The sequence below is a fragment of the Gobio gobio genome (assembly GCF_949357685.1).
Source record: "Gobio gobio genome assembly, chromosome: 1".
In the NCBI taxonomy this organism is placed as follows: Eukaryota; Metazoa; Chordata; class Actinopteri; order Cypriniformes; family Gobionidae; genus Gobio; species Gobio gobio.
The window spans coordinates 51699282-51725852 of NC_137097.1; the positions used below are offsets into that span (position 1 = coordinate 51699282).

General features: G+C 41.1%; 2 protein-coding genes across 2 annotated transcripts in view; both read right to left on the bottom strand.

Annotated features, from left to right (window-relative positions):
* The window catches only part of syt17 (synaptotagmin XVII), a gene marked incomplete at its 5' end in the record, with an annotated part of 34131 nt that extends 20222 nt beyond the window's left edge, over nt 1–13909 (bottom strand). Inside the window, 3 exons of the mRNA XM_079810685.1 lie at nt 2559–2707; nt 11085–11165; nt 13772–13909. Of these exons, the coding sequence (XP_079666811.1) occupies nt 2559–2707; nt 11085–11165; nt 13772–13909 (368 nt within the window). The remainder of the gene's footprint in view (nt 1–2558; nt 2708–11084; nt 11166–13771) is intronic.
* Nucleotides 13910–15863: 1954 nt separating this feature from the next.
* On the bottom strand, nt 15864–21007 carry itpripl2 (ITPRIP like 2). Its single transcript, XM_079829295.1, has 3 exons — nt 17869–21007; nt 17238–17357; nt 15864–16895 (listed from the first exon to the last, which is right to left on the bottom strand). The coding sequence occupies exon 1, from the start codon at nt 20796–20798 to the stop codon at nt 19260–19262; it is 1539 nt and encodes a 512-aa protein (XP_079685421.1). The 5' UTR covers nt 20799–21007; the 3' UTR covers nt 15864–16895; nt 17238–17357; nt 17869–19259.
* Between the last annotated feature and the right edge of the window lie 5564 nt (nt 21008–26571).

Here is a 26571-nt window from a genome sequence, read left to right on the forward strand (position 1 = left end):
ATGACTGTACAATCATAGTCTGGAAGTACAAGCTCTATTCAATTAAAGATGGTTCCCTTGCATCTCCCATGTTTTAATCCATGTGTGAGTTTAACACCATTCTATGGTCACATTTTTTTTGGAGCTCATAGTCAAAAGTCTGAAAAAAACCCAAAACTCATCCAGCCATTTTGTCCCTATTTTTGGTTTTACACAAACATCCAAATTCCCACAAAGCATAAGCTCAGTCAGACCAGCATAAACCAGTAGTCTCTGGTGACCACATCCGCTCCATCCCTTACAACAAGATTCACAACAGGAAACTGCTGATAATGCGTATTGCAAAATGGAAAAATAAACATTTATGGCCACCTTTGTTTAGTCCTGGTAAAAGTCATTGAATGATGTCATTAAGAAGCATTATTAAAAGCTTGACAGCTTGTGGTGAATGTGTGCATTGAAAGAACAAATTATCCCAGCAAATACATGAATCACTTCTCCATTTAAATCATATTACCCTTGCTGTTCCTGCATGGGAACACAAATAGCTCCACACTCCAGTCATTATGAGCTTGAGTAACAGACAAACAGGATCCTAGAACGTCTCAGGAAAGCCATCTGTTGCATCAATATCCCTTCCATTAGCCTGGAAAACCAATGACTACAAACTAGCGGTACATGATTTACTGCTCTATTAACAGTAGTTAATATTAAAGGTGCAGTGTGTACATTTTAGCAGCATCTAGTGGTGAGGTTGTGAATTGCAATCGACCAGCGCTACGGTAGCAGACACAGGACAAAAATGTTGTCGTCGGAGGGAGCACAGAGTGACTAGCGCGGTGTAGAGCAGGTTGTCCGTTTAGAGCTACTGTAGAAACATGACGGCGCAAAATGGCGATTTCACTGCAAGGGGACTTGGGGTGTATGTAGATAGAAATGGCTCAATTTAAATTTAAGGTAATAAAAAACTGTTCATTATGTAAGGTCTTTATACACCACTGAAAACATATTTATGTATATTATATTGCATTTCTGTCAATAGATCCTCATAAATACAACACACTGAGCCTTTAAGCAGGTAATTTGCAATGTATGTAGATAAGTAAAGATATTTAATGCCATCACTTTGTACTGAGCAGTGTGAATTTCGGAATTACATTCATACTATTTTTGCAGCATGTATACAGTGCAAAGTATGCATTATATGAACATGCCAAAAAGTGTTGCATATATGTTGCAATACTGCAATATACTGTAATATATAGTATGTATACTATGCATATCATGCATGTGCATTCTCTATATGAATGGAATAACAATGTATTTTGTATGTACGTACTACATTTACAAAATGAACAGTTAACCTGAAAATACTGATGGAGAAATTGTCACAATGCAATGTGCTTCCACTTTAAAAAAAAAAATCAGCTTCATTCGTTAAAGATCATGCCAAAGTTAAGATATTTTTATAAGTGAATTTAAAATACAAAATAACCGTTGTAAATTCTGAGATGATAACTCGATGAAACATGTTGAATTAATCATGAAATATAATATAGTCAAAATGACAGTAGGGTATCATATTGTTGGCATACAGTATTGAATTACATCTACTACATTCATATTAATCCTGAACAAAGCTGCTTTCTTCAATTATGTTTTTAAATCAAACTGCCGACCCATTTTTATACAAATATTATTAACATACAAACTAACTGTATTATAAACTTCATAACTGCTAGCACCAATTGCTGAATTAAATGTGAAATATATTGAGGTCATGTGACACTAATGTAGCATCCTACGGTTTATAGACAACCATTCAAAAGTTTTTGGGGCAATAATATGTTTTGTTTGAAAGAAATGTATACTTTTATTCAGCAAAGATGCATTCAATTGATCAAAAGTGACAGTAAAGACATTTATAATGTTAAATGTTTTTGTAACTTTCTATTCATCAAAGAATCCTGAAAAATGCATTTTTAATTATTTTTATTTATTTATAATATTAACCATTGACAACATGAGAAATGTTTCTTGAGCAGCAAATCATCATATTAGAATGATTTCTGAATGTGACATAGAAGACTGTAGTAATGATGCTGAAAATTCAGCTTTACATCACAGGAATAAATTACATTTTAAACATATATTAAAATAGAACGCACTTATTTTAAAGTGTAATACTGCACAATTTGACAGATTTTTGATTAAACAAATGGAAAAAATTGTACCACCCCTAAACTTTTGGTTGTGTATATCACTACATACCGTGTATCATTAAAACAGTAATAGTAAAATAATATAGTTAAGACAGTAGGTGGATATGCAGCCCATACTGTGCAATATGCAACAAGCACAAGGCTAGAAATCCATTTCAAACATACCCAGAACACACCATCCATCATCAAAAACAAGCCTTAAACAGATGGTGCCTTTGGGATTGTCTTACGATTTGTTCAGTAACTCTGTGTATTCAGTCTCAATCTTACTCTGACTGTTATGAAAGCAGAGCAGACAGATGAGAAATATGATGAGTTGTTCTGGGTTATTTGCAATGTGCACGGGTGTGTACTCACAGCCATGATGGAGTCTGAGCTGGAAAAGGCCCCAGAATCTCCACCTCCTCATCAGTGGACTGACAGCAGCTGCACTCACAGCACCACTGCCAACAGGAGCGGCACGACCAGCGACACAACAGGAAGTCAGACAGTCTGGACAGAAGACCCTGAGACCAAGACCACAATGGGACACAAAGAGACTCTCGAGTAAACTGTAACTGATTGACTTGCACAGGCAGCAGAAAATACATACATGGCAAATTATGATGATAAAAATGGTAATGAATGATCAGTGCTTCAAGGATTGTATTTTTGGTGTTATTCTCTGGTCAACTGCAGCTTGAAGTATAAATGTAACAAGAGCCTCAGGGAAATAAATTATTGCATCTCTATTGGAACTCTATTCCAATCCACCAAAAAAAGTGATTTAATTAAAGATATCTACAGTACTATTAAAATATTGGTCCAACTTCATATTAATTGTCTTTAACTACTATGTACTAACATTTAAATGAATAATTTGATACAATGCACTTATTGTGTATGTAAAGGACTACTATTTTCTGAAGTTAGGTGGAGTGCCAGTCCACTACGGAACTCCGGTAAGAAGTGTGACAGGAGACAGAAGATCGTTTGACTGGTTTATATTTCGTCAGGATGACCATTTACATGTCAAACATACAGCCATTAGGCAACAGAAGTGATAAAATGTGGTTTAGTATTTACCACTGGTAGAAGACGGCGGCAGAAATGAAACTGAAAGTAAACAAAGACGCGATGACAGAACTGCCGTCAGCGCGCAGTACGTACACAACTACGTAATACACATAGAAATGCTATCCATATGAAGATATATATAAGGAATTTAGTACAGCCGCCCCCAGATTAGCATAGCTAATATGTAGAAGATTTAAATTTCTTAGTTCTTAACATCTGTATCATCATCGTCTGGGAGTGCTGGGAGTGGAACTAGCTTAGCCACAGGTCGAAGATACAGGCGATCCTTTATCCTGACCTTTGCTGACCTAAAGTGGCCATCCTCGCTGGGCACCAGACTCTCAATCCTACCAATGGGCCAGTGAGCACGAGGCAGTTGTGAGTCCACCACCATCACCGCAGTACCCTCAGTCAGATCCTGAGTCTCACGCTGCCATTTAAGACGTGGTTGAAGGTTAGGGAGGTAATGTCTGGTATAGTACACCCAGAAGTGATCAGCTATAGTCTGAGCATGACGCCATCGACGCTTAGACAATGGTTCTGGAGTGTAGACCACTTGGGGTAATGCGGCATCCCGCCGCCCCATGAGGAGGAAATTGGGGGTGACTGGGTCTATATCAGCTACATCAGACGAAACGTAGCCTAGTGGCTTGCTATTCAGGATACCCTCTATCTCTACTAACACAGTTTGCAAGACGTCTTCAGGCAGGGATTGACTTCCTACAACCACCTGCAGGGCTGACTTCACAGATTTTATCTCACGCTCCCATGCGCCGCCGAAATGCGGTGCCGCAGGAGGATTCATCTTGAATGTAATCTGATGGTCAGCCAGGCGTTCCTGCAGTTGAGGTTCCATTCCTCTGAAGGCCTCCCTCAGCTCTGTTTCGGCACCTCTGAAATTGGTCCCTTGATCAGAGAGGATTTCTGAAGGAGTACCCCGCCGGGCTATGAAACGTCTCAGGGCAAGTAAGAAAGCATCGGCATCCAGACTGTTGAGGAGATCGAGATGTATGCAACGGGTAGTCAAGCATTTAAAGATCACACCCCATCGTTTTTCTGAACGACGGCCTACTTTGACAGCGAAGGGCCCGAAACAGTCGACACCTGTCGAAAAGAATGCAGGTTGATGAAGTTGTAGGCGAGCCAAGGGTAAGTCAGCCATAATGGGTACTGTTGGCTTAGCCCTCCACCTCTGGCATTGCACGCAGCCCCTTTGGTGTTGCTTAACCGCTTGCCGACCTCTCAGGACCCAGTAGTAACGACGGAGCTCAGCAAAAACTCTGTCCGGCCCTGGATGAAGCAAGCGTTCATCAAAGTCCTGAATGAGGAGCTTAGTGATGGCATGATGAGGGTCTAGCACTACCGGGTGAGTCTCAGTAGAACTCAGGCCTTCCAACCTTCGGAGTCGTCCCCCAACTCGGATTAAACGCAATACCTGATCAAACTCCGGGGCTAGGGTGTTCAAACGACTAGAAAGGGGAACTGGTTTACCTGCCTCCAAAGCCTTGAACTCCAGAGGGAAGGACTCAGATTGAGACTGACTCAGGAGAGCTGCTTCAGAGCTTCGAAAATCAGGACTTGGTGTTCCTGCATCAAGGGTAGCCGCCCCGTGAAGGGACTGGTGAGTTGCTTTAACCAGGGCTTTCCAGGAGGTGAATCGAGCTGTGTCAGGCATTTGTGGATTCTGGCCATCAACAGTTAACCCACAGAATACGGCCTTCCTGGTTTCTGAGGAATCATCTCGATTCTCCATAGGAGGTGTCGCCGGCCACTGATCTGGTGATCCACGGAGGAAATGAGGTCCCTGATTCCACCGACTGGGACTTGCCAGCTCTACGAGTGTCTTCCCACGGGTGATGTCGTCTGCCGGGTTATTCGCTGAGTCCACATATCTCCATGAATGCAGGTCAGTCAACTCCTGGATCTCAGCCACTCTAGTGCCGCCGAAGACTTTATACCTGCAGGACTCCGACTGTATCCAGGTCAAGACAGTAGTAGAGTCGGTCCAGAGTGTCGTTGTCTCAATGTGGATGGTCAGCTCTTGCAATAGAAGCTTAGCGAGCTGCGCACCCGCCAGGGCTGCACAGAGTTCCAACCGTGGTATCGTCAGTTGCCGCTTGGGAGCTACCCTCGACCTGGCCATCATGAAGGAGGAGTGGATTTCACCCTGTTGCTCGATAAGCAGGTACGCTACAGCTCCGTACGCCACCTCAGCCGCATCACTGAAAACGTGCAAGCTGAATCTTGATGTCTCCTCCTTGAAATGTGAAGGGATGTAACAACGGGGAAACACTACCTTAGTGAGGTTAGGTAACTCATGTTCCCAAGCTCTCCATCTCTCAAGAAGATCTGTGGGAAGGTTAGGATCATCCCAACTTCTTGGTTTAGCCCAGAGCTTTTGGACTAGAACTTTAGCCCTGGTGGTGAAGGGGCTGATAAACCCCAAAGGGTCATATTGGGACGCCAGGACTTTGTAAATGTGCCTCATGGTTGGGAGACACTCTGACGTTGGGCGGTGTCTGTAACCCAGGCGATCATCTAGGCAGTGCCACATCAGACCTAGAGCTGGCTCCTGAGGGTCGGAATGATTCTTCTGCAGCCATAGTTCTATACTCTGTGCTTTCGCATTTGCGGGTAACTGCTCAACAACAGAGGGGGTGTTGCTGGCCCACTGCCGTATTTCAAACCCCCCAGAGGCGAGAAAGGATCTCATCTTGCTGACTAACTGCCTGGCTTGTTCCACAGTGGGGAGGCTCTGTAAGCAGTTGTCCACATAGAAGCTCTTTTCTATGGACTGTCTCACTCCTTCATCACCGGCCTGCTGGTCTCTGACGTGCTTCTGCAGCGCAAAGGTCGCACAGCATGGGCTGCAGGTTGTTCCGAAGGGCAAGACTTCCCACTGATAGACTTCAGGCTGATCTCCTTTCCGCATGTTTCGCCAAATGAACCTCAGAAGAGGTTTGTCCTCTGGCAGGAGTCTCACTTGATGAAACATTGCCCGTATGTCGCCGCTGATAGCGACTGGATACTGTCGGAATCGAATCAGGACTCCTAGTAATGAAGCACCAAGGCAAGGGCCAGGAAGGAGCTGCTGGTTGAGGGAGAGACCTTGATGGACAAAGGAACAGTTGAAAACAAGTCTGTCTTTACCATTGTGGTGGACAAGATGATGTGGAATGAACCACGTTTCCTTATCTGCATGTAGAACCTCTAGCGGGACCTTGACTACATATCCTGCATCTAAGAGCTTCTGGATCTCAGCCTCATAAACCTTAGCTTTTCCTGGATCTCTGCTCAAGCGTTTCTCCGTGCCCCTGAGATTGGGTAAAACTGAATCCCTGGTACCCTTCAATTGTGGTGCATTTGGTGTGCGTATGAGGGGGGTAGCATAACGCCAGATTCCATCCACTTCCACTCGCTGAGTTCTGTTCTCCAGTAGCTCCATGGCTATTTGGTCCTGCCGGGAACGCACTACCAGCTTCTCGTTGCGGTAAGGAAGGATGACCAACTGCCACAACTGTTCGACCTGTTGGAGAATAGGATCTCGCACTGATGAAAGGGAAGTAAGCAAACATTGCTGAGGTGACACTTGGTGCGGAAGAAGCCCGTCTGGTCCCTGCAGAACCCAACCAAGCTGTGTATGTACAGCTGCTGGGCCGCCATCTGGGCCTAATCTGATGGGCTCCTTTGCAGTGATTAGGCTTGGGTAATCGGATCCAATTAAGAGAAGGGGCTGAATCTTACTGAATGATGGAAGAGGAATATCCTTTAGGTGACTGTAGCTCCGCTGAAGCCTCTTGGTAGGGTACGTCTGTTCAGTCAAGGTCAGGAGAGGTGCAGAGAATACACCAGCCAGGTTGTACCTCTCTTTCGGTCTGGACTGTGGTGAGAGCTGAAAGTGGACTGACTGTCCCTCCAACTGGGTAACATCATGGCGGATGGTGCGAAGGGCCATAACCTCCCTTTTGCCCTTTAGTCCTAGCTGCTGGACCGCCGCGGGGAGAATAATGCTGCGCTGTGCACCGTCATCAAGAATAGCATAGGTTGGTATAGACTTTTCGCCTTTCCACAGCAGCACGGGGGTAACCTTAAGGAAAACACGTCCTGTATGGCTAGGTGGCGTCACGTAGATGCGGTCACTTGATGTTGTCACTAGCATGATGCTCGGGCCTTGTTGTGCTATGCGGTGCAGAACCCTGAGATGTACGTCCCCACATTCCCCACATGGTTTCTTCAAAGTGCACTCGTTACAATTGTGGCTGGTGCGTCCGCATTTCCAGCATCTCTTACCTTCCTTTATCCACTTGACAAGTCGCTCAAGAGGGCATTCAACAATCTTACTGCACTGAGAGAGGTAGTGCTCTTCGCTGTGACAGAATAAACACAGGCGCTTGGTTCCCTTGAGTGGTTGCTGGTGTGGAAGAATCTCGGTAATGACAGGGTGTACGTCTTTAACCTCCTTGGGCTGATGACTACCATGATAAACAGAGATGGCCCGGGTGTGCGGCTTAATAATAGATGGACGCTCCCTACGTGGCGCTGGAGCCTTCTCAGTGTGGTAGCGTTGAGCCATCTTCGATGAAAGCCGTTGAGCCTCGGCCTTGACCTTCAGCCACTCCGCAAGGTCATGCAAATTATATGGATTAAGACTGTCTGTACTCAGTCTTCCCCGTAACTGGAGGTGCTCTATGAAACCATCCCTGTAGTGTTTAGGGAGTTTACTAAGCAGCCTGTCAACATGACCGGTACAGGTAAGCTCTCTTCCTTGTGGTCCCTCCAGAGATGTAAGCATACCCACTAGAAGATCAACGTTTAGAGCAAAGTTCTGGAATGCTTTCGAATCTCCAGCCCTGATATCTGGTGAGTTCATTAGAGCCGCAACTTCGCTTTGTGCTAGCTGGTGTGGTTGGCCATATTGGCGCTGCAGAGCTGCCATAGCTGCTGTGTAAGGTGCAGGATGGTGACGACACGCTTGGGCTATCAGTCTAGCTTCTTCCAGAACCAACTGCTCCATCAGCACACGATATTTGTAGTGTTCTGTGAGCTCAGTGTGGGGGTTCAGCAGATTGTCGAGGGCTATCTTCAGGTCTGTGAACTCTCTTTCACTGTCATTTACAAGTTTTGGCAGCGATGGGACTGGGACTGGTTGAAGTGCAGGTGCCGCAGGTGCTGGCTGGCATACTGGATATGCATGTGATGGCGGAAACAGCCCAGTATGTGCCGCTGAAGAAGGATACCAGTTCTGCACCGAATACTGACTAAGGGGCTGAGGTGCATAATATCCCATGGGTGAAGGCTGATACAGATCTGGCGCAGGTGTTGGTTGGTACTGTAACTGGCTATGTGCAGGGATCTGTAATTGGTAGACTGGTGGCACCGGAGTATTGCGTACGGTCGTGGATATAGGTAGCTTCACTGATGTGATGGTTTGCGGCAAAGATGATATGAGGTTGTAGGAGGCAGAAGAGGACGTTGCACTGCATGCTACTGGCGTCTGCCTCACATTGATCGCTGCTGGCAGCTGAATAAAGGGTTGAGATGTGGGTGTGCTGTACACCATATGAGCTGTAGTCGGAGATGTCTGCCTCCATCCTGACCGCTGGGAGACGTCCCTGGGTACCCCAAGGCATGGAGTGAGTGGCTCCGAATCCAGTAACGGGATGGCTGGAACTGCAGTAGCCTTTGGCCTAACTACGGGTGTTGAGTAAGCTTGAACCTGTTCCATTCGCCCAGCGAAGGGAGAAACAGTGCCACTACTTAACGACTCACACTCTGACTGGCTGTTGTATCTGTAATGTGGTACTGGAGATGTGTAACGGGAAGAGGAAGGAGATCTCATAACATCTAGCTGCTCCACTAGACCACTGAGCCCAGCGTCTATACCGTCCCGACTGACTATGGCAGGACCTGGTCCATACTGCAAAGATGATAACTCGTGCCTAGTCGGCTGTACCCCAGTCGAGGCGGGCTCGGCCTGCCCACTGAGGGTCAACGATGCCGCTGCATGGTCCGTCTTTGGCTGCTGATATGGCTCGTAAGGCCCAGAAACTGGCAGAAGGGATTTGGGCAAGGCTACCTCATAAGCCTGCAAGTATGAAGGTATCTGACGAGCTCTGGCTTGCAGTTGAGCTGCATACGTGGTATCTAGTGAATAACGTGGTGTCTGTGGCTCCATGTCACCGTAGTGGCTATAGCATCCGGCTCGAAGGACCAAATGTAAAGGACTACTATTTTCTGAAGTTAGGTGGAGTGCCAGTCCACTACGGAACTCCGGTAAGAAGTGTGACAGGAGACAGAAGATCGTTTGACTGGTTTATATTTCGTCAGGATGACCATTTACATGTCAAACATACAGCCATTAGGCAACAGAAGTGATAAAATGTGGTTTAGTATTTACCACTGGTAGAAGACGGCGGCAGAAATGAAACTGAAAGTAAACAAAGACGCGATGACAGAACTGCCGTCAGCGCGCAGTACGTACACAACTACGTAATACACATAGAAATGCTATCCATATGAAGATATATATAAGGAATTTAGTACAGTGTACATACATGTTTTGTATGTACTTATATTTTTAAAAAATACCTGCATGTAATTACAGCTGTAATTACTCTGTTGACCTTCCCTTATTCCTCAACACACCCTTAAACCTACCCATACCTCCCGACCTCTAACTTACCTTACCCGTAAAAGTGTTTTGCAATACAACATCAAAACAATAACTACATTGTACTTTTTTTGATACAAGTACATAGTAGTTAAAGACACCTAATATAAAGTGTGACCAAAATATTTATGAAAGAAATGAATAATTGTATTTAAGGATGCATTAAATTGATCAAAAGTGACAGTAAGGACATCTATAATGTTATAAAAGATTTCTATTTCAAATGAATTATTATCTTTTGAACTTTCTATTCCTCAAAGAATGCTAAAATAAATGATCACGGTTTCCACAAAACATTAAGCAGCACAACTGTTTTCAACACTGATAATAATAAATGTTTAATGAGCAGCAAATCATCATATTCGAATGATTTCTGAAGGATCATGTGACACTGAAGACTGGAGTAATGATGCTGAAAATCCAGCTTTGCCATCACAGGAATGAATTACATTTTAAAATATATAAAAATAGAAACAGTTATTTAAATTATAATAATAGATACTTCTTTCAACAACAAAAACAAAAACAATTTGAACAATAGTGTGTTGTTTATAGTGTGTGTTTCCCATTATGACATGCTTCCAACTGAAACAGAAAACTGGGGCGGGACAAACATTACTCAGTCAGTTAGGTTGGCCAGATGTATGAAAAGAGGTCATTCATGAAAGAGATGTTAGTCTTTTCACATCACAACTTGCTTAATTTAGACTAACTGATTCCAAAGAGACAAAAGAACACAAGAAAATCATAAAGATTACTCGCTCCAAAAAGCCAAGTCACTCTCACCTCCGCTGTGGCTGAATATGTGCCTATGGTTGGTTAAATAATAAAAGACTTGAAACAGGATGTTGATGGTAAAAAAAAGAAAAGAAAAAAAAAGACAGAAAAGGTCAAGATGCAACTCTGATTGTGTGTAAACAATCTTTTTCTTTCTTTTTTTTTAATGAATGGACGAAAGTTTATTTTTCACAAGCATTTAATGGTCGGAAAGGTCTGAGGGTGTCAAGCTTCTCACCAAATTTCTAACTTATTTGGGGTCGTGCATGTACAGATAAATTGTTAAACAGGATCTCAGAGCTGCAATAAAAATACAGTAGCCATTTTTTCTACATCATTGTTAAAATATTGAGTTGAATAAATAAATTTTCTGTACATACCTCATTGATGGGCTCCAACTGTTCTTTTTCAAAGGTTGAGTTCAGCAGAGGGTTGAGTTCATGCAAAGAGAGAGAAAAAGACTTCACAGTGAGAGAACAGGTGTCTTTATTGAATGTTCACTATTTGTATTTAAATAAAAATACAACATTTTAATAATTTATATTAATGAAATCTGTTAGCAACCTTTTGCCATATATTTTTTTTTAAATTAACAATATAATTACAAATATTTCATCATGTTCATGTTTATGATGATGGAGTCAGTAAGAATGTTTTAGAAAGAAATTTGCATTACATTGCTCGAAAGTAAAAAAAAAATATCATTACTGTCAGGGATATTCAGTCATTTGCTCGTTTAGTTTCATTATCATGGACTTTTAGTTTGCTTCTTATTATTTTCTGCTGTCTTTGTTCATGTTTCCCACCATCATTAGTTACTATGGCAATTCATCTGATCATCACATCTGTTAGTTAGTTCGTTATCAGTGTGTATTTAAGGCCCCGTCCACATGGAGACGTTTAGCTGTATACGTAAAAAATTTGTATCGTATCAGCTTTTGTCCAGACGGATCCGACATAGGAGCCTGAAACTCAGAGTGAATAAATCTGAAACCGACACCCTTGCATGTTCGTGTGTACAGCCAATCCATATATTTTGTGAAACGGTGATGTCATTACACCACATCCCATGGTAAAGACTAGGGCTGAATCCCAAATTCACCCCCTAAACCCTCAATCACTATTCCCTACTTTAGTCCACTAATACAGTTCACTTGAAGGAGTGAATGAAAACAAGTGAGCGAATTCGGACAGCCGCTGTGTGTACATCGGCTGTACACTCGTTATTGCGATGCAATGTGGGATAGAATGAGTGCACTCAATAACGTCCACTATGGTGTCGGACACCACAACAAATTGCTGTCCCCTCAAATGGTGCCCTATTTAAGGGTATAGGGGGTGATATCGGATTCAGCCTAGAAAGGATACAGCTACGGCCACTGGGCATGCGCACATCAATATTGCGTTATTTAATTACTGTATTTGCATTAATGTAAGGGTAGGGTTAGGGTTGGGGTAGGTGTTGGCGTTAATAAAACACAATCTGATAATGGAGCCTTTTATACATTGTCGTGTTTGTTTAGAAATAAACAATGGATGAATGGAGTCTTTAAACGCCTCAGATGTAAAGATATTCACTGTCAAAGTGAGGCCAAGATGAATGGGAGCCAATGGGATGCTAACAACAGGTGATGGCTTGGTTAGCAATGGCCGCGCTTATGGGTGGTACGCTTTCCGGGGGCTGGGCTACCCCCTTGGCTGTACCCCTTCTAGCCACAACTCTTCTTCTCCATTTTTAGTGTATTTCTGTGGCAGAATTACAGCGCCACATACTGGTCTGGCATGGATACTACATCGTTTTGAGTCAGTTTCAGTGGTTTTATGTGTACGCAGATATTTCTTGAGACAAAGGAAAAAAAAAGATTGGATAGGGAAAACTCTGGCTTTGTGTGGATGTGGCCTAAGTTCCTAATTTCTCTGCCCTGACTGTCGGTTATTGTTTGTGTATCACATGCTGTTACTCTTCCTGTGGATTCTCTGAGTTTGTTTGATTAAATACCTTTATTTTTGAATTAATCTTGTCTGATCTTCTTCTTTGGGCTTTATACTCTCAAACTGTGACAATTACATTGCTTAAAGTAATTCATCAAAGAATCCTGAAAAAATTATCAAAGTTTCCACAAAAAAAAAAAACAGCTGCACAACTGTTTTCAACATTGATAATAAGACATGTTTATAGAGCAGCAAATCATCATATCAGAACGATTTCTGAAGGATCATGTGACACTGAAGACTGGAGTAATGATGCTGAAAATACAGCTTTGCATCACAGGAATAAACTACATTTTAAAATAATAAGTCTGTCTGAAGTTTTTCTTTAAAATAAGCATTTTTGTCAGGCTTCTATGTATAGGTTTCTACCTAAGTACCAGTACTTCTGAATGGGCTGAGGCTGGGATTTAGTGGGTTGGAAGTGAAAGTATTTTTATGAACGTATACTATATGCAGAGAGCATTCACTCAGTATCGTTATCTCATTTTTGACCAATGTGGCTTTTAGAGGCTTTTGCATCTGAACTCTTCATATATTCAAATAGAAAGTTATTTTTAATTGTAATAATATTACAGTTTTACTGTATTTTGATTAAATAAACACAGCCTTGGTGAATAAGAGACTCCTTTCAGAAACATCAAAACTGACCCCAAACTTTGAAGGTACATCCAGTGAGGGAAAAGTTCCAATAGCCTCAAATATTGTCTTGTTTTGTATTTTGGGTATTAAAATAAGAGCACTGTAATAATCCACCTTTGCACTAAAGTGCTATTGCACTAATTTATTTTGATGAGCATCAAAATAAGCCACATTCTAACTAATCTGTATTAAAAACAAACAAACAAAAAAAAACGTCTACCATCATTGGTACCATCATCTGCTTACACACTCATGCACCCCCAGGACTGTTATATTCCTTCCTTTCAACACCTGTGAATATCTACAGGTTGATTTATCTCCCATTCCCCACCCCCTGTTCCAGCTCTCAACCTTAGTCCAGCTCTCTTGCTCCTCATCATCTGCCCAATGTTGTCTAAGCAATTAGCTGTGGCTGTAACCATGGCAACAGTGATACGAACTCCTGTCCCTCCCAGCCCGCACCTTGCTGTCGCTGGCTCAGGCAGAGATGACGCATTAGGGTCACTGATATAGGAGGGATGGGACACTGTCCGCACTGGTCCACATGGCCAGTTCCAGCAAGTGCTATCCCCATGCCAGGGGTCTTTAGCACAGCTCCACCGCCACAGAGTTTAAACATTAAAAAAAGAAGCTGCATACGTACTTAAATCACAAATAACATCAGTGAGTCTGTCTGTAGCCTATACTGTTTTAAATGAAAACATTACTGACATCCCAAATCCCACATAAATGAATTGCCATTTAGTTTTTAATGTATATAATGTAGAAATATGTTCACACGCATATTTTTAAAATTAACTAATCAAATCCTAATATTCCATAAATAATAAGAAATTAAAGTGAATAAATACACACAAAATCATACATACACAACCTGAAATGGTTTTAGGCCTTGACCAGAAATAATCGTCAGATGAAAAAAAAAATCAGATTATGAAGGAATGAGCAAAGGAAGATACATAAAGATGAAAAGTGCAATCCAAAAGGATCCAGATGGGAAAGTGTGCGCTCGGCAGTAGCGACCGGGACTCACCTGTGTGTACGCCATCCTCCTCTTACTCTCGCCCCACTGTCTCACTTCCCATCCAGAGCAACATGACACTCTCTGGATCCAGATTTACTCAGTAAAAAAAAAAAGAGAGCGAGAGAAAGAGAAAAGAGAGGGGAAAAATCTGTAGATGTGACTCGAGTAATGAATTCAGGTCTCTACGGACTTGGTTCCTCTATCCAGCCTAACAAAATCTACTTCAAGAGTGATGAGCCAAATACAAAACAACAAACAAACCCCTCTTCCCTGTCTAGCTATCTCTCTATCTCCTCTTCCTCCCCATCATCTTCAATCCCACCCACCCAGACACTCCTAATCTCCCTCTCTTTCCTGCCTCCCTCTCCAGTCGTGCCTAGTCCTCAGAAATGACACGCAAGACAGCCAGCTCTCCTCTCCCTGGAGAGAGCAGTGCCCTCCTCCCCTCCTTCCTTCCCCCTCCTGCCCTGTGTTTCTTTCAGAGACCAGTGACTCATCCAGGTTTGCAGAAGCACTGATGTATATCAAATCTGTTGTGCGCATCCCTTCCCGCCTCCTCCGGTCCGTTTTTACAACACCTCGCTGGCTGCAACCACTTGTTGTTCACTTCACCACGAACAGAGCGGAGAGGCTGAGGAGAGATGGGCAGGTGAACGGGCTAATTGCTGCCACGGCAACATGTTACACGGGGAGTTTATGAGAGCCGGGGTCTGTGCGGCCACCTGCTGCTGCTCTGTGACTGAGGTACGCAGACGTGCTACCATCTTTAAAACGTGACGCACAAGTCATTTTGGAGAGTCTATAAGCTGTATATGATGGTCATTCCTGGTGCAGCGTTGTAACCTGAGTGGGTGGATCACAAGGAACTTTAAAGTAAGTTTCCTTGGAAACGGTAGGGGCACACAACCTGTAGCTGTGTCAGCTGTTCCGACACAGAACGGCCTCGCTCACCAGATGAAACTACGCATGTACTGAGCATGTCAGGTTATGGGGTGTAGAGTTTCACAGAGAGTGTTCGAAGCACCTTTAGAGGTTTTATTTTTTTAAATAAATGAATTCTTTTATTTAGCAAGGATGCATTCAATTGATCGAAAGTGACAGAAAAAGACTTTTCAAATGTTATAAAATATTTCTATTTCGAATAACTGTTATTCTTTTGAACTTTCTATTCATCAAAGAATCCCGGGAAAAAAATGTATCATGGTTTCTACAAAAATATTAAGCAGCACAACTGCTTTTAACACTGATCATAATAATAAATGTTTCTTGAGCAGCAAATCATTATATTAGAATGATTTCTGAAGGATCATGTGACACTGACGACTGAAGTATGATGCTGAAAATTCAGCTTTGACATTAATAAATTACTTTTAAAAATACATTAAATTATAACTTTTTTATTGTAATAACAATTCAAAATATTACTGTATTTTGATCAAATAAATGCAGCCTGGGTGAGCACAACCCTTCTTAAAATAAAATAAAAATAAAAATCACAAACGTCAACTTTTGTATTTCATTTACTTCAATACATTTCTAGAGAGCTTTTCACAATACAATTGTACAAACACAAGTGTATAGAGTAAAACAGTGCTTTACAAACTATCTAGTTAGGCAAAGAGTGCCAGGGGCAAGGAAAAACTAGAAGTAAATATAAAAGGAACCTTGGGAGGAACTGAGACTTACCTAGGAAGTTGCAGACTGGCACAGAGTAGAATAGAATAGAAGTGTTCCATTAAACCACAGCGTTTGAAATAACTAAGAAACTGCTTCATGTAAAAGACAGATTTTAGGTGAAAACCACATGTGTAAACATTTAAATTTTAGGTTGGAAGTATGACATGATAAACAGTTGGATGTAGATAGAATTAGAAATTAGAGTTACATAGATTAGATTAGAATTAGAGATTTAATTTTTTCTGCTCTAGAAAACATGTTGAAAGGCACGTCTCATAAAAATCTGACTTACAGTGACCTCTGCTGTCATATTAGGTTTTTGTCTTCAGAAAGCTTGCATTTACTTTTGTGATTTTTTTGTCATTTTTCGAGTGTGACAGATGCTGGTATATTGTTGGAACTCAACACAAATTACTTATGTTCCTCGCTTTCCTCGAAGTGTCTTCTAAATGCATGAATGTAAATGGCACCCATCCAGTTTCATTGAGCAGTTTGAGCATGATATGAAGTAAATGATTACAGAAATTTTGGGTGATCTATTCATTTAATTGTAGCTGCCATATATCTATTCTAATGTCCAAATGACTGGGTTCAAAGAGAATGGATAAGACCCACTTACACCCAAGAAGTGTCACATTTGAGATCATTAGAGAGAACCAGAAAGATACAGAGCATTTTAACTTGAATGCTGTGAGGTTGTTAAAAGCAGAATGGACTGATTTTAATCAAAATCTTTTTATCCTAAATTATTTGTCCCCTAAACAGATACTGACCTCATGGTGGCACCCACGTTCCTATTCAATCATGCGTCCATGACGTCAGATTACAGCTGTGGTCTACTTTTCCAACAAATCAAATCCTGCAAGCAAGTGCATAAATTAAATGATAATTAGAAAGGATGAGATGATGTCCTTATGTTAGAGAGCACTAGCTTTGAGCCACAGTATAATTTACACTGAGCCACATTGCTCTAAACATAACACTCTATTGAAAATAAACACTGCCAAACAAGACTATACAGACGATAATTACTGTGCCTGTGTCTGAGTGAAAAGTTAACCCGTTTGCATTTTTATAATTATGAAAATAAAAACATTAAATAGAACATGTTGCACTGTGCGATGTGACAAATATGACTGTACTTTAGAGGTGATCTAAACAGAACTACACAAAGAGATTTTTTTTATAAGATATTGTGTACCTTAAGCATGTATATTTCTTTTCACTGAGACAATCTGCTTATAGAAAAAGATATGGCAAATAAAAATTAATTGCTGACACAACGTGCAGTCTTTCGATACTGTCTCCATGTTCTCTATCACTGTCAAAAAAGAAACAATTGTTTAAGGTATTACAATCAACAACTTTTCAACCAAACTCTGTGCAGTCCAAAATATAGATATTTATTTCAATCAATGTATTAAAATACATATATAAATTATATCAACTACCACACACACACACACACACACACACACACACACACACACACACACACACACACACACACACACACACACACACACACACACACACACACACACACACACACACACACACACACACACACACACACACACACACACACACACACACACACACACACACACACACACACACACACACACACACACACACACACACACACACACACACACACACACACACACACACACACACACACACACACACTTTTACTATGTACATCAAGTACAATTTGTTTTACAATCAACTTACATTCATATACAGTACCAAATATACATTAAATTAATATACATATACATTCAACATGAGCTCATCTGTATTTTATATTGTTTTGGACTACAACTTACATTGTTTTTAGAGCATGTCCTTTTTCATTTCCTTATTTCATTTTCTGTTCTGCTTTTAGGCAACAGACACAAATAAGCTGCAAAGAAATTTGCTTAGGTACCACAAACATTTCCCTGCAAAGTTGATTAAACTAAGATATGCCTGACATAAATTACCACACTGTAAAAAGTGATCAGTTGACTTAACTTAAAAAAGTGAGGTAACATGTTGCCTTAAAATTATTAAGTAAATAAATACGTCATGCGAAATTGAAAAAATGTAGTTATGTGGAATTGTCAAGTTAAATTTTTTTGTTACACATTATGTTTTTTTACTTAATAATTTTAAGTTAATTCAACTGATCACATTTTACAGTGGAGCACTTTGTTCAATAACAGGTAGATGGATGAGGTTTGAGCAGGAAAGAGACTAACAAACTAACCCTGTTAGACTCAGTACCGGCAAGAGTTCAATAAGGATCTCTGCTGCCTTTCTGAAAGAAAATGCAATGCAACACAATCAGCCATTAAAACTAAAGCTATTGCATAAATAAGTGACCCTGGGCTGAGGTAGAGTGTTTCTATGGTGACAACCTATAGAACCATGTCTCTGAGGGAAAAGAGCACTTGCACGCATAATGGGGTCCCTGTAGACAGGCAAGATGAAGTGAAGCTATGCCACCATTGTCTTACACTCAAGTGTGCCAATTAAGGTAATAAACTGAGGTGAACTAAAGCCCTAATGATGATCTGACACAACAAAGGAACACTTTAACAATCAATTAAGCAATACTGAAATTGTATGAAACATTATTATTCAATTATTCAAAATAAAGAATATACTTGGGTCTGTAAGACCCAGCAGATGATTTTTACAGTGTTCACACTGCAGTTCTTCCCTTCAAAACAGGATGTTCATCTGTTTAGGCGGGCATTACTAATACTGTGTGGGTGTGGAAAAACTTTGGTGTTTATGCAGTTTTGACTGCTCACTACCCCATAACCATGACATCATGGTCACCCTGAGTCAACAAGTCTAGCAGCTCTCAAAAGCATAAGTTTCATCTCCAAACTAATGCCTACTTCAGGTGTCTCCAATCCTGCTCTTTGAGGGCTACCTTCCTGCAGACATTGCTTTTCAATGTTGGTCCTGCAATTACAGTACAATACTGATTTTTACAGTACCGAGACTAATTTGTTAAAAGTATTGCTGTACCTATATGCTACTATTGTGCTCTAATCTAGTGCTTTGACTGTTACCTTTTGAGAAAAAAAACCCAAGTTAGTTTAACTCAATTTTGAAAAGTCAAGTGCAAAAAAAGATAAAGATATGTGACATTATTTCTGAAAACATTAACTAATATGTAGCAAGCCATCGCTATGTGTTCAGCAACACCAGTTATAATTGACCTTTACTCTGTATCAACATATTTGCAGTGAACACCTCTGCCAAGGCTGGTCCTCTGTGGTCGCCCGAGGCGAATTAGGCGAGGGAGGTGGTTCCATGAGTAGGCCAGTCGGGCGGAGACCATATCAAGGGTGATGTCACTGAATTCTGCCCACAGGTTGGAGGGCACAGTCTCCTTCACAAGTTTGGGCAGAGCAACAGAGTCTGGCAGAAGCCCATTATCGCCTCCGAGGAGTAAATGGCAGAGAGCCCGCGACTGTAGGCTCTCCCTTAAACTGCGTAGAAGATCATCCAGCCGGTCCACAAGGTTGCGCTCATCCCAGGCATCAGGAGGCGTACTGAGCAGCAGACGAAGCCAAGTGGTCTTCAGAGCATAGGACGAAAGCACTCCTCCCCATTCAGCTCCGGACTTCTGGTCCAGCATCTCCCCACTGAGGTTACGCACTTCTTTTAGGAGTTGAAGGCACTTCAGATGACAGGAGCTGGAGGGTAGTCTACCTTTCAGCCAGGCCAGCAGTCTCTGCTCCTGCCTGGGAAAGTACACTGTCCAAAGGTCTTCTCCTCGTTGCCCTCGCCGGGTTGCCACCAAGAAGGCACCATCACCGAGAGGAAAGGCTGGGATCAGCCGAATGCCCATGGAGATGTGGCAGCAGACATAATCAGAGCGGGGTGTCAGACGGAGGAGCACTTGCTGCTCCTCACTGAGAGACAGGCTGAGGGAGCAGCGCTGCTCAAATAGGTAACGGAAAGTAGCGAGGCAGCGCTGGGTGGCCGTGTAAAACCAGCGCTGTATGGAATCTGGGCTCATCCTATAGACACTTTGAGCATTGTCCAAGTGCATAAACGTGTTCGTAAAGGCCTTGTGACGACGTGCCCACTCCGCCTTGCGAGGTGTGTTCAGAGTGCACATCGGTGGCCCTCCATGTTTGTCAGTGCAAATGCTGGCCTCCAGTTTTAGCCCACGAGGTGCGCGCAGAGGCACAAGGATGTCGAAGCAGTCAGGTGAGCCAACCTTGTGCTCCTCGTAGGAACTGCCGATCTGGATGAAGTCACCCCGGAAAGCCAGTGAAGACTCCGGCGGGACATCGGTGCGACCCACCCTTACAAGTTCACTCACCAGCTTGGCAACATGGGCTTTGCTGTGGCCCAGCACATGTGGAGAGAGACGCACATGCCTCTCGTAGTGATCGTCCAGTAGCTCTCTCTTGGAGACACCTACTTTTCCATGCCCCTCCGGGACTTTGAGGAAAGCCCCCTTCGCAGAGCCAGGTTGAGTTGAGCAGTATTTTATGAAGAAGTAACACAAGATAAATGCTAGGATGTATTTAAAGAGTGTGACAGCTCCAGGTCCCTGATCAGAGCAGTCGTTCCCTTGGTCCTCGGATCCTCTGATGATGTACTGGTGCAGTAGCAGCAGAGCGGCGAGGATGCAAGTGACCAGTGGCCAGAACAACCTAAGGTTGAGAGTGTAAACGCTCATTCTCCTCCAGTCCACTCCAGCTCTGTGCGAAAAGTTGGGGCTAGCCCATGCCGAAACACTCATCCAGATGCTGAAAACAAGGCAGAGCTGATGTTCTTTTAGCCCTCACGAGCAGATTGTGTAAGAGGAAGTTTGCTAAGAGAAGTTTCTTTGCAGATGCGGCGTGTGCTGAGGAGTCCTCTCATTCAGGAAGTTTGAAAATCCCCCCTTTTGTCACAAGTGAGCACTGTGTGAAACGGGAGAGCAGGCTCTCAGTGTGTGAGCTCAAAGGAAATGCCAAACTCTTGAGAGAGGAATTTCTGTTTAAAAAAAAGAGGCGTTCAAAACCCAGAGTCTGTCCACACTCCTCCTCCCTCTTCTCTTAAAGAAACAGATCTCAAAATGGGAAGTGCTTACTGACAGAATGGCCCTTGGCTTAGATATTTACACAACATGAATATACTACATGCATGGATCGAAGAAAAAAAAACATTTTGATAAAAAAAAATCTAATGTTTATAAATGTTAATAAAGGGTGCTTATATTTAAAGGACAGGTCATACAAAAACTCATGCTCATGTCATTCCAAACTTGTCTTTCTTTTAATTGTGGAACAAAAAAGTATATATTTTTCATTAATACCACCACACAACTCCTTTTGTAAAATGACTACAATGACTACATCATCTTTTATACAAAAATTTGAATAAAAAGATGATGTCAGTAGTAGGGGTGTGGCTCTTGTCAACTACACAGAAGGTCATTGAGAAACGTTTACAGAAACACTACACACACACACACACACCAAGTATTTTACTTTGAAAGGAGTGCCACAGTAAGATCTCTGTATCTTTGTTGATCCATTACCAACCTCTAACCTCAGCACGAGCCTTCCCCCGGTCACCCCAGACCCTGTGATACTGAACAAGAAACCACTGTCATCTCTCTTAATCAGTCCACAGAGCACTTTTGTACTGCTGTATGGACATAAGCCTTTTAATATTATCTTGCTTTATGGACATACGTTTTTAGAATGGCTTAATCAACGCTTTGTCAAATACTCCTAATCTATCCCAAATGCATAAAGCCATGTGTACAGTGTACAGAATTTGAATTGAAATGTAAGCAAATATAGAGTCAGTCCGCTGTTCACTTCATATCAGAAACATATGAGGTAGCCACAAACAGAAAACCACACCTCTCTCACCCAGTGCATGGTTCTATCTCTGCCCTCTGATTTTTCAAAACAAACAGTGCCCATGGCAATGAAAGTTCTGCATCAAGTAAGCACTCACAGAAAAACATAGCAGCACCTGGCTAAGTCACATAAACCTGTATGACCCGTTAAGAGGATAAACACAGAGACGGCTCGCTAAATATGGATGACGGAACTGTTTGGATAACAATATATAACTGGTCTGTTGGAACTAAGCGGATGCCTTAGGAAGGAAGTGATCTTCACGATAGGGAACTTGAAAAGGCAACGGACAGGGGGCAATTACTGCAGCGTTTCTGTCATGTACCTGCTTATCAATCTTCTTGAGCTATTTTGATAAGTGATGTAGAATCTAAAAATACCAAGCTGTCTGTAGGGGATCAACAACTACAAAACAACGGATAAATGCACTGATGATTTGCAGTTACAACTGAGTTGACTGCAGCTCTCCTCCTGTAAAAAGAATGTCTTGTGGTTAGCATCTGTGTCCTGAGGGAAACGAGCTTTAAGAAACGGTCTCACAAGAATATGATTCATAACACTCATGCATAACTAGCTTCTGAGCACAACACATACACTGTCAAAACTGGTGTGTGCTAATAAGAGAAACTGTTGAATTCTTTAGTCCTTTAGCTACTACTCAGTGAATAGTTGACAGTCAAATATTTTTGTGTATATATTTACGTCTATTTAAAAGAGCTTCAGCTCTGGAAACACAGTGTGCTATTAAGACATAAAGACATGTGATGTGTTCACAATGAGCAACTCATGCAGCGTTTCCAGATGGGTCAGCTTCCTCTGACACAGACTTATTATGAGAATAAAAGATTGTGTGGCCGCTTCTGCATTAAGCAACGCAACTGCTTCTTTCTAAACATATCCTCAATATAAAAACCTTCTGAAGTGAGAGAAGGGGAGTTGGGCGAGGAGGCAGCCTGTGGGTAGTGGGCAGTTGAAAACCTCAAACTTTGAGTCTGTTAAAGGTTACATGTGGTCACAGTTGATGGTAGACTGAAAGCTGAGGAGTACTTGTAGTTACACTGGGATTGCATCAGCTTCCTTCTCTCTGAATGCGAGTATACAGTAGCTCTGCCCCCTAACTGAATCTGCCAAACTAAACAGGCCTCTCAAGAACTCTTATCCAGTACAGTCAGCATAAAAGACTCTAGACGAAGAGGAGGAAGGGGCCAGGAGTATAATTTGTGCACTTCTCATAGCCTGTTCTCTTCTTATCAAAGCTTCAAACTAAATTCACCAATTGGCAACATACTAAAAAAAAAAACCTTAGACACAGTAACTGAAATCCAGGCTCTCATACTATCCGTGGAGTGTCCAGGCTGACTTCATGCCCTCATAGATTAAGTCATGGGAACCACAGGGAGCTGGAGACAGCTGTTTCCAGCGTCTCTGCCACACAGATTATGTTACATGTTTTCATAGCCACCCGTGTGATAAATTCCCTTAATATTGTATGCAAACATCACTTGACAGTCCCTACATATTCTAAGATAACAAATGAGCATGTTTATAGCATGCCATATATGTTTATATATCTGTGGTCTTTCTTCTCACATAAAATAATAATTTTAACAGTTGGGGTACAGATTGCCCTGTCATGACTGGTCGGCTGCAAATTACCTTTAATTTACAGTTAAAAAAAAAAAAAAATGCTTAGACACTAAAAGGGGTGCTTGAGTCACACTTAGCGAAACCATTCGCTCATGTACCTAATCTTCAGACCAATTCTGCAAAACTGCAAGCACATTAAATGCTTTACACTCAGTTTGCATTCGTAGAACAAACTTTTTGCTAAATGCTAAACAGTTTTCTGCATTAGACACATCATTCAAAATTAACTGCTCGTTTCATTCAAAATCTATTTAAATGGCACAATCATTTCCCAATTACTACACCCAATGATCATGCGTGAATTATACATAAATTGATCACTTAGAAATCAAAACAAGTTCTTTTGAGAAACAAATATATTTTTTTAGCCTTGCATTTCTGTTTATTTTGTAAACATATACTGAATAGGCTTTACATATACCGGTAAGTCATCACCTTTATTTCTATTATGCTTTGTGTACACAATACAGCTTGTTTCAAAGCGGCTTCACAATAGTAACCAATTCAAATTCTCCTGAAAAGCAGCTCTAACAAGCCAAAAGTGTCATTATTCAGCTCAAGTCAGTTCAGTGTTTATTCAGTTAGGTTCTATAACTGTTGTTTATGTCAATTGTATTTGTGTACATACATGTAAGTGCTATGAAACAAACTCCACTGCACACTGAACAAACAAAAGACAAAATATAGTAGTGTTTTACATTTTTCACATCTGTGTGTAGTTTTTCGTGTATGTAGCTAATCATTTAATGGTTTGTGTGTAGAGTTACTACACAAAAACACCATTTATAGAAGAGTTCAAATAGTTTTGAATGCAGTGTTTGCTTTTGCAAGAGATGTGTGACGTTTTGCATCTTTGTGTGTGTTTTGTGTGAAGAGTTTTGAGAAATGGAGCCATAGTTTCAGAAATGATGTGCAAGATATTTAAAAAAACGGTAAGAGGCAAAGACTGCCCTCTTGTGTTCATGGTGCAAACACACACTTCCTGTAAAATACATGACTTTAAAGTCAACACTAGTGATTGATAAAAAGTTACAGTATGTTATTCATTATCTGCTGGTTGAGAAAATAATTCGGGCCATGTAAAAAAAAAATCTCGATAAATAGATTTTAAACATTTATACTGCTTTGAGGAACAGCACCAGAAAATATGTAATGTATGTATGTATGTATTGTATGTATGTATGTCATATATGTAATTTCTGCACCACTAGTGTCACTATTTGAAACTGCAAAAATAATATATTTTTCTGAACATTTCCAATCTTTCACTGGCCAGACAAAGAGATACATAAATATAATAAACAATGCTTGAATTGGGCCAGTGCGTAGTTTAACCACATCTCGGTGGCCCTAGAAAAATAACTGTTAAAACTTGTTATTGAGCTTATATATTTTATATTTTAATTAGCTAGTTTATGCAGTCACAAATCATGTTACATGGCATTATTCAGACTTACTGATTCAGTACCATGCTCCAGTTCAATGTAATCATCTGACATATATTCAGTGGGGTTTTGCATCTGATATCACTTTTGAAAATGATTCTAGATATCTACCATGTCATACTTTTTACAAATTATACTATCAGCATGTGTGAAACATTTAACTGACAATATTTGCACAATATATGTTTTAAATCCTCCAATACATACTTTAAGCAAGAACCTCATCACTATTTTACAGTTTCAGTTTCTTTGTGTGTAAAGTATGAAGCCGACCATTTCTTAAGGATTTTATTTTACCCACCTGCAGCAGTTCTGTGTACTTCTCAGGATATTTCTCAATTAAGAGTTCTGATCTGACTGTTGTAGTGCTCTGAGATACTCTCTTCTACAGCCACAGTGCAGACATCACTCCTTCTTTCCCCAAGAGAGTAGAGCCAGCTCCTGTACAAAAAGACACATCACACACCAGATGCATGTGACTTTCAGACATGCTGGATTTTATTCTAAATACACTGAAGACTCTTTCTTTTGACCAATAATTTTCCATGACAACTTTTCCAGTCATCCGTGATAGCCATACTAGAATAATAAATAAATAAATAAATAAATAAATAAATAAATAAATAAATAAATAAATAAATAAATAAATAAATAAATGTACAGCACTTAAAGGAATTTCAGTTGAGCCATTTATTAAAATGTATTAATTTATACCTTTTCCATATCTGAAAATTACTATTTTACACTAATATTTTCAGGTTTCGTAGGAACCCTGTGCACATATTTTTTGTCTGCACCAACATTATATACAAAAATTTGTTTATCTTGGACTGAATTATTGAGAAACATTATTTTCTAAAACAAAGAAGAAGAAAAACGTGACAGCCACACTGACCAAGAGCAAATCCTGCCATATTCCACAAAGGAAGCTGGAGGGTCAGCCACACTCTGTTGTCATCCAGTATCTCATTAAACTTACTCGGATCTTGATCCCACATTTCCATTAACAGTAATTTAAATGTCATCAGAAGTTGACATTCAACATCACACTGTGACTGAATGCATAATTCCATATACTGGTAATACATCAGACCTTACTGAACGTTGTACCTCGAGAGAAGTATTACAAATGTGTATTCATAAAAACAATGTAACTGTCTCGGTGATACACTTACATTTTCTGTACATATAGGAAGTTGACTCGCTGCCTGTAAAAGAGTCTGTTGAGAACCACGAAGCATAAGTTTAGGTCTGACAAAACTATGGATGTTTACTATTTGTGTTGATACCCATGTTTTGGGTATTTGGGTTTGATACCCCAAAATCGTCAGGAGGAGCTGGGGGTGGTGGTCGGCGTTGCACGCATGGCATTTACTATACACTGTAATCGACGCTTTAAAATTACGTCAATAACAGGTGTTGTGCCGAAAACGGCACCCCTGCCGTGAAAAGCACCCCCGTCGTCCACTGTATGAAGATGTTTTGTGTATAATGTCACAGTTTACTTTATTTTGCTATCATCACTTACATAGTGTCCTGCACCTACTAGTAAAAATGTATAAAAAAT